Source organism: Sceloporus occidentalis, unplaced genomic scaffold, assembly GCF_023333645.1.
Source record: "Sceloporus occidentalis isolate IW3139 unplaced genomic scaffold, rSceOcc1.0.p SCAF_4, whole genome shotgun sequence".
Lineage (NCBI taxonomy): Eukaryota > Metazoa > Chordata > Lepidosauria > Squamata > Phrynosomatidae > Sceloporus > Sceloporus occidentalis.
The window spans coordinates 62,334,429-62,346,758 of NW_028316984.1; the positions used below are offsets into that span (position 1 = coordinate 62,334,429).

The following is a 12,330-nucleotide window of genomic DNA, read 5'->3' on the forward strand; positions in this document are numbered from 1 at the left end:
GAGGAGTACGCGCTTCCGCCCCACACACACCCATAGAAAGCAACCTCAAGGTTGCCTGGGGCTCAGCAAGAGGAAACTGTGGACTCTTTGGGAGACGGAGGCAGGGGATGAAGGAATGGATGAGCCCGGCGTTTGGCACCTGTTGTATTGCCAGGCGTTGGATGAGGAATGACTCCTATAGAAAGCAACCCCAGGGCTCAGCAACGGGAAACTGTGGCGTCTGTGAGACGGAGGCAAGGAATGGATGAGGGAAAGGAGGAATGGATGAATGAATGGAGCCTGTTGTATTGCCGGGCGTTGGGTGATGAATGCGTATCTCTGCCCTGCACCCTCCAGTAAAAAGCAACCTGAAGGGAAGAGTTTCGGGGGGGGGGGCTGTGGACTCTTTTGGGGGGGATAATCTGGGGGTCCTCTGGCTAAGAAACTTGGAGCTCCTCGGTGTGTCTCTCCTCCTCCTCCTCCTCTTCCACCAAAACCTTCGAAGACGCTCTTCTCTTCCTAAAAACTTTCTTCAGGAAAATAACAGAATGAAATGGGGGGAGGGGGGTGTCACCCGGAATGTGAGTCACGTGGTCCTGGGGAGGGGAGGGGGTCTCTCTCCTCCCCGCCCTCCGCCCTCCTTTTCTTGCCTCGCCGCCCGGCGCCTTCCTTCCGCCGGACTCCCAGCCCTGTCTCGCAACTCCGGCGAGGAAGGAGGAAGGCAGCAGGGAGGCAGCCGGGCTCGGCCGGCCACAAGGGCGCAGGCCATTGCCTGCCGCCCTACAGCCCACGGAGCCCCCAGGACCCCGGCACCCGGACCCCGAGGGCGGCGGGGAGGCGGCGACGGCAGCAGCATCGGTGGGAGACTGGCCTTCTTCCTCCTCCTCCATCTCCTCCTCCTCCTCCGGCTCCAAGAGGATGTGGCTCCTTGCCGTGGCGACAACTTTCTGGGGATTGTGGCTGGCGCCAGGTAAGGAGAGCCTCCTTCCTCTTCCGATCTGCAGCCGGGGCTGAGGACCAGGTAGGGAGGTCCTCACCACCGCAAAAAGGAGGAAGAAATAGGGAAGACGGGACCCAAAGAAAGCGCGAGAAACGCCGAGCCTTTTGGAACTTGCAAAGGCGCAAATGGTCAGGAGGACGTGGTCCTGGAAAAGAGGGAGCGGGGTCCCCTGGGCCCCTGCTTCCTTGCCTGCTTACCTGCTTGCTTGCCTCTGCGAAGTTGGCGCCTGGTGTGCAACAGCTGCCTGGGCAGAGAGGAGGGTGGCACCCAGGCACAGCTGGCATCGCGGGTGGCACAGAGAGAGTCTCCCCTCTCCTCTTCCCCTCAGGAAGGGGAAAGGGGTCCCTCGCCCTCCTCCCTCTCTCTCCCTGGGGCCCTCCTGGCTGTGTGCCTTCAGCTCATTGCCAAGGCGGTGAAGCTCTCCTGGGGTTGAGAGTTTTTGGTGGCTTTTCGGGCTCTGTGGGCATGCTCTAGAAGAGTTCATTCCTGACATTTGGCCAGCATCTGTGGCTGGAGCTTTTGCCCTTGCCTTCCATTGAGGGGGCTGAGAGAGTGGGGCTTGTTTGCCCAAGGTCCGCCCGCTGCCTCCCGGACTTTCTCTCCCGAGACTAGCTAGGCAGCTTCCTTGGCGGGAGGGCCGGTCTTGGGGAGCCCCTTTAGGTCGGGGTCTCTTCAGTCAGGGAGCCTTGGGTGGCAGCATAGGGAGAGACCAGGGGCCGCTCTCTTCTTCCTTGGAGGGCTCCTGGAGCAGCCCCTGCCTCCGCCTGGGGCTTGCATGGAATTTGGGGGTGAGGGTGGCTCCCATTTCCAAAGGCCCTCTGCCTCGCCTTTCCTTCTGTTCTCACCCTCCCGCCTTGGGCGGAAAGCTGGAAGGGTTAGGGGAGAAGAAGCAGTGCCTCGGGCGCAGCGCCTCCAGGAGAGCGGCCCTCTTCCGTGGAGATGGCACCCAAGGCGCCTCCTTCTCCTCCCGGGGCAGTGGCGCTTCAGAGGGCGCGTCTACACTGTGGGAAGAAAGCCCTTGGACACCGCTTTCACTGCCAGGCCAGAAGCTGGGGGTTTGGACGCTGGACTCTGGAGCCCCGCTGGGGCCTCAGGCAAGCCCCCTCTCTCAGCCTCAGAGGAGGGCAGTCACGACTTGCCAAGAGAAGCCAGTGAGAAGTTCACCCGGGGCTCCTAAATCAGAAAGGCCTTGAAGGCGCCCAGCAAGAGGAGCCAGCCCTCTTGGGCAGAGGAGGCTTATTGCATAGGGATAGGATGGAGCTCCTCGGCCCTTAAAGCGGCCTCAGGCTGCAATGCTTTTCTACAGTGCAGATGGACCCTCAGGCCCACACAGCTCCCCCTCAACGCTCCCCTCTTTGGGGGTGCAGAAAGCCGCCCTCACCCCCCCCCCCCAGAGGTCCGGCTGGAGTTGCTCCGTCCGGTAGTAAAAGAGGAGGACCAGCATCTCCTTGCTTCCCCCCCCGGGGGGGTTTGTCTCCAAAGAAGGAGCTCGTTCCCATGCTCAAAGGGGGGGGGGGGAGCCCAGGGATGCGCCTCCGCCGTAATGGCGCGTGGCCAAATAGTAATTAAATCATTTGCAATTAATTAAGAGTTAAGTAAACCCTGCGGCCCAGCAAAAGCGCCGGAGTGCAGCCAGGAGGAGGAGAGCCTCGTTTTCTTACTCCTCTAGTTTGCTTTGGTCCTTAAAAAGAAGCATCCTAGTGCTTTTCTCCCTTAAAAAGAACTCTGGAAGAAGAAGAAGAAGGCGAGGAAAACGAAAAAGAGGGCTGCCTTGCGGCCGCTGTGCAAAACAGATCGACTTTTGTTCCCGGTTCATCCTCATCCTCATCATCACACGGCTGTTCATTCTGCCCCCTGCTGGACGCAGCCAGCAGCTTTTGGGGATCTGGAAGCAGAAGGACAGTGGGACAGAGAGAGAGGGGGGGGGGGGCTGCTCTTGGCTAGACTCTAGACTAAAGGCAGGGTGTCAGTCAGTCAAATTGTATTGCTTTTGGCCAATGGCCTTTGTGTAAAACACTATCACAAAAAACGACAAAATACAAACATATCATATTTGCAACATCAGTGGTTATACAGCAATTATGTATAAAACTAAACAGTTAGGAAAAAATTAAGAGAACTATATATATAGCTAGTGTAAAGTTACTAAATATAATCATCACCTTTAGAACTTATGGCTATTTCTGCTATGTATTTCTTCCTATTTTTTTAAAGATTTGGCTGCTAGGGCATACAGAGCTACTCTCCAGGTCACATATTTGAGCAGAGTCGAAAGTATGAGTGTGTGTATAGTGTATTGGTATAAAGTAAAAAAAAAAAAAACCCACACACACCACAGTCCTAAACATATTTGCAGTTGCTTCCTCATTAGTTCCTCACAGGGTGACTTAATGCTAAAATCACTCGGAAGCAGTTCCCCATAAATTCTCTTATTTCCATGTAAATATGCTGGAAAGTGCAATATAGCAGGCTCTTGGTATCTGCTGGGGTTTAAATCCAGGAGCCACCACTGTTCCTGTGGATACCAAACTCTGCAGGGACTCAAGTCCCATTATAGACAGTGGAGTAGTAAAATGCCACCCCTTGTATAAAATATCAAAAATTAAGGTTGGCTATTTGGAATTAAAAAATAAATATTTACAAGCCATCGATGGTTGACTCTGGTAGCAGAAACTGTGGATGCGGAGGGTCGACTGTACCTTAGAAGGCATCTTAACACAAACTGGATAACATTTCTTTCTGTTCCAGGGTTTGCTTTGCAAATTCAGTGTTATCAGTGTGAGGAATTTCAGTTGAACAATGACTGCTCATCCCCAGAGTTTATAGTGAATTGCACGGTGAATGTCCAAGACATGTGTCAGAAGGAAGTAATGGAGCAAAGTTCAGGTAAGGTAAATTATACCAATCTTCTCTCATTATGGACTGCCCATGTTTGCCTTTGAATTTTTGTCCCCGTCTTTTTCAGGCCTTTCGGTAATTCAGGTATATCTTTAGAATTGCTTTAATTTGATTTGAGCATAGACTGCCTAACTTTCGTTTGATTTGAACACAGACTGCCATTCGTCTGTGTTTCTTTATAATTTCATTCTAAATTGTAAATGCTGAAGTTTACTTTAAAAAGAAGTTAACAAAACTATAGTAGAACAGCACAGGAAGTTTCAGTACAGGGAAATTTATGGCAAGTTCATTTAATCTCATTACAGTTAATTACACAGACCTAGTCCCTTGAGTTAGGGAAAAAATGGTGTTGAATTAGTAGCTCCTTTTATTTACTCTAGCAATGCATACTCCCTAATGGTTGGTTCAGAGAGAGAGAGAGAGAGAGAGTAGAAATGGAGATCTGACGTTTCAGTTCTTAAGATGAGTCTGATAAATGTGAAAGCGCTGCATAGAATTCCACCTAGGAATTACATAGGGCTAGGCATTAGAGGACCTTGCTTTGGGATTGTATATAATGTTTCAATTTTTTTAAAAAAAATTAAAAATAATAATGAAAAGAGCACAGTTTTATCCTGTCTCTCCCCCCCCCCCTTTCAAAAGAGCTGAGTTGAGAATCTGTGGAGTAAAATACTGATGACACAGAACTTACTTTCTGCAGACCTGCTGTTTTAACAGTGGAGGATTCTACTCTAAAACCACCCACTTCAATAGATATTAAGATCCACAAAACTCCCATACATTTGGTTTAATATTGCAGTAAAATCAGATAAGTTTTCAGTTGAGAGATAAACCTGGAAGAAACTGTTTGGTAGTTTCAAATGTATATGAACAGCGATATGCATTTACAAGAAGACCCATGGGCAAGCACTGACTTTACAGCATCCCTGAAATATTATCCAAGTAGCAGAGCCACAGAGAAATTGAGGCACATCAAGGGACAACAATAATATATCCAGGAAATGCTCTGTATCATTGATGTAGCGGGGAAAATACATTTACCAAGGAGTTCAATCTAATTGCATGGCTGCTGCTCAAGGAGTGCTTTGATATACAAGTCAGTGACACCAGAATCTATAATAATGAGCTAAATGAAAGAATTTTATTTGTTAAACTTTAAAAACCTGGGAGTAATGTATCACTGATTGGTTACAATAAGTCTGAAATTATGTACATGGCACAATTATCTGAGTTATAAGTTGTCACAATTTGCAGGTGTAGTCTGTTTAACGGTTGTGCAGATGAAAGGATGTTGTTTCCAGTTCAGTAGGTTATGAGAGGCTTGGTAGCTCTACACACCAACATAAACATTAACCTTCTGGCCAAGTGGTTTATTCTAGGTGGGAGGTTCAGATTCCTCTCTGGGTTTTGAAAATGTAAAATAAATCCTCAGGTTCAATAGACAAAAGAGTTAGAGGAAACATTTCCTTTCAGTCCTTATATACTCCACATTCTTCTCCTGATCAGTGGAAATGTAAGATAATTGTACTCTTCTGATGTAATTTTGAAATCTTATACACAATTTTGGGAAGGCAGTTTAAAAGCTCTCTCACTCATCCTCATCACTTTCTTTCTTTCTTTCTTTCTTTCTTTCTTTCTTTGCTTGTTTGTTTGTTAAAATAGGCATTAATGGTTGAAGTAGTGGGACCTCAAAGGCTATTAAACCATTTTCAAACAGAACCCAGTGGACATATTAAAATGCTTTCCTTAGCTGTGCTGTTGCTAACATTGCTTCTTTTGGACAACTTAGAATTTAAAACTTTTAAGACCCTTCAAGTAAGCATATCAGTAATCTTTTAAGATGAAGGTTAGCGAGGCAGAAGAATGTATGCCAGAAAAATTCTTTTATCTAGTAATGGTTTGCTTAAACCATTTTCGGGTGCCTCGGTTTGTAAGAAATTGACTTTTCAGAAATGTGGTGTGTGTGTGTGTGTGTGTGTGTGCGTGCGTGCTTTAAGTCAGATTTAGAACTGGATTTTCAAACTGATTAAGCTACCATGACTATGTTAAGTTTAAAGTAAGAACTAATTGGATCTTAAAACATTTAGTGTGAAATAAATGTGCCTTCTCCATTTGGATAAATTGATTTGTAATGGATTCCATAAAAAGGGAACATTCTTAACGATTTTTTCCCCATTTGGATTTATCAAACTGTCAATTTTGCACTGGGTTATATATAGCAGTAGTTGACTTATACCAGAAGATCACCTGTGCCTCCTGAACAGTATGCATAACATATGTACAGACCTGCATCATTTAATAAATAAATATGTTTATTGTTATAGACCAGGTGTCTTAAAGTAACGTACAAATGATCACTTTTAATGTGGTTGATGACACCTCCATTAGAAGTACAAATAAAAGATAGCTTTGTCTTCCATTAACTAAAAGAAGTTTTTAAAGCTAGTTTAGTCTCATTGAAATCAAGATTGTAATATGCAGAATTCCTACTTGAGAAAAAATTCAGTTTATATCAGTAAGATGTATTTCATTTAAGAGTGTTTAAGACTGGGCTGAGTAGCTAAACTCAGTATTGAAGTTTCCTTAGATTGTAGGGTACTGAATAACAAGAAGGATTTGAATCAGTGACTCTGCCCAGTCCATAAATTCCTGCAGTGCTATTGCATATCAGACTGCAAGACTATACACTCTTCATGGAGAAAGGCAGTTCAATTCAACGGTGATTCTGAGTAGACATGTATAGAATTATACCCTTAGAGTACTCAGTAAAATCTACATGGAATTAACTAACTGACACTTTAAAATGTGTACAATAACGTACTACATTCTCACATTTTAACTTACTTTTCAGAATTTCACACACTATTTTATCATTGAGGTTACCTTTATACTTACTTAACACTCAAGAGTTTAAATATCAATTTTTATATTATAAAAGAGCTACTGAGCTTGAATATTTAATCTGATGTATATAATGAAATAATGTGCAGTCTTGCAATTGAACTCTCCCCATTTAATTAAATAGAGTCAATGAACTAAAATTGATTTTTATAGACTAAATAATGTATGTCCTTCATAAAAGTTAGATTTCTGTCAGTGTTCAATATGATTATTTCCCTAAGCTTTACCTAAAAGTGGAGTACAGTATACTGAGATCAAGTTCATGGTCTAAATCACTAATGTTACTGGTCTAGTGAATTCCTTGCAATATGCATTTATCTAACTATCTATTTTCCAACAAATCAGATTACTTAATTATAGAGAGTAAATAAGGGTATATGCTAATCATGATAAAGTAATTCTTCCATGTTCTTTTGTGTTCACTAAGTTGAATAATTACAACTACACAACCTGATCACTTTCTATGCAGACTTTTAATACAAATAATATAACCTATCTACCTTTGAACCTTACCCACCACTTCCAAAAAACAGGAAACAATAGATTTCACCCTACATGAACCTCAAGCATGAGATTCTCCTTTTACCTGAATCAAGATTAAAAACCAAGACGTGTGTCTTCTGAAAGACACAGTCATGCTTTATGTAAACCAGGGGTGGAAATCATGTAGCCCTCAGATGTGCTTGAATCACAACTCCCAGCTTGCCTGAATGTTTGGCATTCTGGCTAAGGCAGCTGGGAGCTAGGTCCAGCAACACTTAGAGAGATAAAATATTTCCATTTCTCATCTTAATTGTGAGAATGGTTTTCATTAGATTGGAGCAACAGTCCTCTAATCACAAAATCATAAAGTTGGAAAAGACCACAAGGGCCATCCAGCCCCCCCCCCCTTTTTTTTTTTTTTCAGGAAGACACAATCATTGCTACAGTAGCCTAAAAATTGCTTCTGAAAGTTCACAGCAGGATGTGAAGTGGCAGTGTTAGTGAAGTGATGATGTTAGGTTGACATTTGGTGTTCAGAAGGTTATTGCTGTTTTAGGCATCATGGCTACTAATGTATGGATAGAACTAATCTCTGTGTATTTGTCCCACCTTTTCTTTGTAAAGACTATCAAAACTAGTGATCGTGTGATAATAAATTCCACATGTTAATCATGCATTCCATGAGCTTGTCACAGATTATGTCGGACTCCCAAGTTCATGTACCAAGAATAATTGTTTTGTTTTAAAATCTACCAGTATAGGTTTGTCAGTCTGTCTCATTGCTCACCTAACTTACCTCAGTGCCTTTGTAGCTGAAGAAACTTTCTTTCACATAGGAAGATTTCCCCTTATTCAAAAAGTTGCCCTTTAAATTTTCTAGATCTATCTTCCTGCAAATTGGATGGCCAAAATGGAACACAGTGGGTTGCGTGTGTGAACAGAATTATACTTACAAAATGAGCTCTATTAATCTCTTATTCGCTGTGCACTTTATGTTTCCTAATATGATTCAAAAGGCAGAAGGTTCAGAAAGATGTGGAAGCAGGAGTGGAAGGAAAGAATTGCCTTCCATTGAAACTCCACATGCCATATAATAGGCCTTAATGAGAATTTGGTGAATAGCAAATTCCTATAAACAAAAGTAACTATGGCCAGAAACAGATGGGCCAAATAGAGTGTCTGGAAGTTGCTCTGAGGCCAGCTAAGACGGCCCGAAGCCGCTGGCAAACGGAGCTGATTTAATCCCCTCCTGCCGGCGGCTGACTTCAGGAGCGGGCCGTGTGATCGCTGCAGTCCTGGAGCAACTGCAGCCATTGATAGCTCTTTTTGGGCTGTCTGCTTTGGTCCTATATCATTCTTACCAAATAGGCATTGCCATGAATGATGCAGAGCATTTTCATGTCATGATCAATAGACTAGCGTTTTCTGAGAGAGTAGAGGATGACAGAGAATTAAATGTATTAACCCAGTGAGACTGGCTAGACTTTAGAGAAACACATTCATTATAGATAGTATCCTACATAGATCATACAGAGTGGAGGGTGTCTTGTGAATTAGATGCTCAAATGATTGAAATCAGTTTCAGGTTTGAGCAAAAGAAAACAGAAGAGAACAGAGGGCCAACTGGTGTCCCTGCTGACATAAGAAGGGAAACAGCTGAACAGCTGTTCCCACCTCCTCCCTCTAGTGTCTTCCGACAAAGACCTTTCACAACATCATGTAGGAAGTGGTATTGGGGAGGAGCAGAAGGGGCGTTGTGAGTTAGTAGAAATTACCTCCTTCCTTGTTCCATTGATGGGAGTCTCCATAGAATTTTTAAAAAACTTTTCTTTTTTATTATTATTTCATAATATGAAAAGCACAAAGGGGAAACTCTATTTCCCTACTTCCACTTTTTAAAAAAGTATTGTATATGGGCAGTCAGGTGAGATTACATTATCTGCTGTCTAAAACGATTCCCACATGCTTTCACGTCTTCTCCTGACAACATGAGAACTAGGAATTTTACCTCTGTACCTTAGGTGGGAATATTGGCTTCAGTTCTTGCAATATCCTATGTTGGGTGAGGATAGGGGGAAATGGAAGTTCAAACGTCTGGAGGGCTGAAAGTTGCCAGTCCCTGATAGATAATGACTACAGTGTCTCTTTTAAACTTTTGTGTTCTGTGAATTTTTAACTATGTGTTTGTTTTTTAATTTGTTGTAAGCCACTTGGAGTCCCAAACTGGGGAAAAGGCAGGATATAAAATTTCATCACCAGCAATACCATTATCATTGTGGTGTGTGTGTGTGTGTGTGTGTGTGTGTGTGTGTGTGTGTATATATATATATATATATGCGCCAATGAAACATATTCAAATATTGAGTCACAAGTTCACAAAAGAATGATACATTCACTGACCAACCAAGTTGAACACATGATGCACTCTGAAAGCTCCGCTAGCTTCTTCATCAGGCAAAAGATCATTTAAAAATCAAATAGGATGGGAAAAGAAAAGTGACAGTGCTAGTATCACAGGCCAGCATTTTGTATGGGATGTTTTTGTTGTTGTTCAGTTGGTTTAAAGGAATCTCATTGCAGCTAGAGACCATTCTCTTGGCCATATATGAATAAAGACAAAGAATAGTAAAATTTAGACTCCATTAGCAGCAGTAAAGTAACTCCTCTTGGGATCCAGGGTGTCTTTGTTTTTTGTGAAGCCACAAGCCCCTTTCTTAGGCAGAGAACATTGAATTTCTCAAGAAAGTCTCTATATATCTTTGTTACTCTGTATAAGTCACAAAGTGGTATTCATGCCTGTGCGAACAACTCTTTGATTTTTCTCTGGTAGTTGTGGTAGCAGTTTGTATTGACTTACATACAGGAATTTGGGACCCAAGTAAGGAGTGCAAACAATATTTCATTTTTTTACTGGTAGCTGACATCATAGTCTGACATAGAATATCGGAAAGGCAAAGCCACAAGTTCCTGAATGATACTAATACAATGAGAGGAAATGATGTGGAGGAAAATGTAACCTATGATGAGATGATGATGAAGCAGCTTCATGCCCTGTGCCTGTACATAAAAGACTTATTAAGGATGAGGTGGGTTGGTCTTTTTCTCTGTGCCAGTTTTGAATATTTTCTTTCATAAATCAGGATTCCTTCCAAATCTTCATAGATCTCAAATTTTGAAAAGCAATTCAAATATTTTTGAATGCATTTTTCAGATAATACACATTTTTGTATACCTTTTAGCTTAAAGAATGCCATTTCTGCATGTTTCTACCAGGGATTATTTTGCAAAACTCAGAGAACTGTGTTTGCTACCTGATCTGTGAATGAGTTTGGCCCTGTTAAAAGTGCTCAAAGTGCATCCCATAGGCTGCACTTTTCCCACCCTTGGCTTAAATAAAGGATGGGAATTGTGCAGCCCTCCACATGTTACTAGACTATGAATCCTTGTATTCTTTATTTGCTATGCAAGTTTGCAATTTAATAACATTGAGAGGATGGCACAATTCATAACCCAGCCTGAACTCAGTTTTTGGTTCCACCTACAGCAGACCCACTGAATTAAAAACCAACCAACAATTACATAATTAGCTCAGTGTATCTACTGTACAGTTGCCCCTCCATATCCACGGCTTCTGTTTCCATGGATTCAACTATCCATGGCTTAAAAATATTTTTTTATAAAATCCAAAAAGCAAACCTTGATTTTGCCATTTTATATAAGGAAAACCATTTTATTATGCCATTGTATATAATGGATTTTGAGCATCCAAGAATTTTAGTATATCAATAGGTGTATTTGGGAGGGCCTAAGTATCCTAATGGCAGCAGATCCCATCTGATCTTGCAAATTAAGCAGGATCAGCCCTAGTTAGTACTTGGATGGGAGACCAGCAAATACCAGGTGTTATAGGCTATATTTTATAGGAAGGAACTGCCAAAACCATTGCTTGCCAAAGAAAACCCATTGAAATCCATGTGAATTGAAGGTGCGTGCACATGTATGCATACACAAACACACATTGCTAGTATTTGGGACTAACAGTTGTAATCAGGCCTGTAACTGGGGAGCACTGAGGGAGAGATAGAAACACCAGATTCTTATGTGGAACCAGCTTTATTATGGCCCGGTACATTCCTTCCATGTTCTCCGGAGTGGCAGCGGTGGCTTTTTCGTCCGCAGGGAAGCTGCAGCTGCCAAATCATGTGGCTTCCCTGCAGAGGAAAAAGAACCCGCAAAAAGCAGGTTCTTTTAAAGCCGCAGGGGCAGCGTAACCAGTGCGCCACTGGCGCACTGGTTACATAAGCGCCGTGTGACAACATGCGGACGCTGCGCTTACATAACAGTGGTGATGCCCATGTATTCAGGGCGCTGCCATTGTTACAGCGTTGCACCGTACTAGGGTTAGGGACCATGCAGTTGCTGTGCGGTCCCTTAACCCTAGTATGGCGCCAACACAGCACTTTAGTACCGTGTGTACCACACTTATATCTTATGAAAGCTGTAATCCAACTTTTTTAGGGCTGTATGTTCCCCATCCTAGTTTATGGACAATAATAACATTAGGGCTAACCAAAGACATTTTGATGCCTGAAGTGCATTGTATATTCAGAAAATGAACCTTGGTGCGAAACAATAATCTGCCCCATTTTGTCCTCCACCACGCCAATGTAGTAGGTGCAAGACTGGCTGAGAAAACAGATTAATTATGAACAAAAGCTAGATGGTTCCTACTGCTGTTCCCTCAATATATGGTCAGCTTGTGCTGAGACTGAGAGACATTGAAAATTTTCATACCTGGCTGAATCGCTGGTAAAACATCCCTCAAACATGGAGACAGCACGCATGTGTGGAAGCCTGGTGCGCTTCCTCAATCATCATGTAATCGCCGCTCCCTCTAGCGTCCCTGAATTGTTTTGCGTTCCGAGGAAATCCGCTCCCCTTGACATGATTCAGGGACACTAGAGGGAGCGACAACTGCACAACGATTGAGGAAGCGCACCAGGCTTTCACACACACACACTTCCTCCACCTTTGAGGGATGTTTCTGGGACATTAGCTTGGTGTGATGT

General features: G+C 43.3%; 1 protein-coding gene across 9 annotated transcripts in view; it reads left to right on the forward strand.

Annotated features, from left to right (window-relative positions):
* Positions 1–654: 654 nt before the first annotated feature.
* The window catches only part of LYPD1 (LY6/PLAUR domain containing 1), a 117,639-nt gene continuing 105,963 nt past the window's right edge, over positions 655–12,330 (forward strand). For all 9 annotated transcript variants that reach the window (XR_016280880.1, XR_016280879.1, XM_089520151.1 and 6 more), the window contains exons 1-2: positions 655–949; positions 3,728–3,865. Coding sequence is in view for 7 of the 9 variants with exons in the window: in XM_089520151.1 (XP_089376277.1) it covers positions 898–949; positions 3,728–3,865 (190 nt within the window). In the remaining 2 variants the exon portion in view is untranslated. The remainder of the gene's footprint in view (positions 950–3,727; positions 3,866–12,330) is intronic.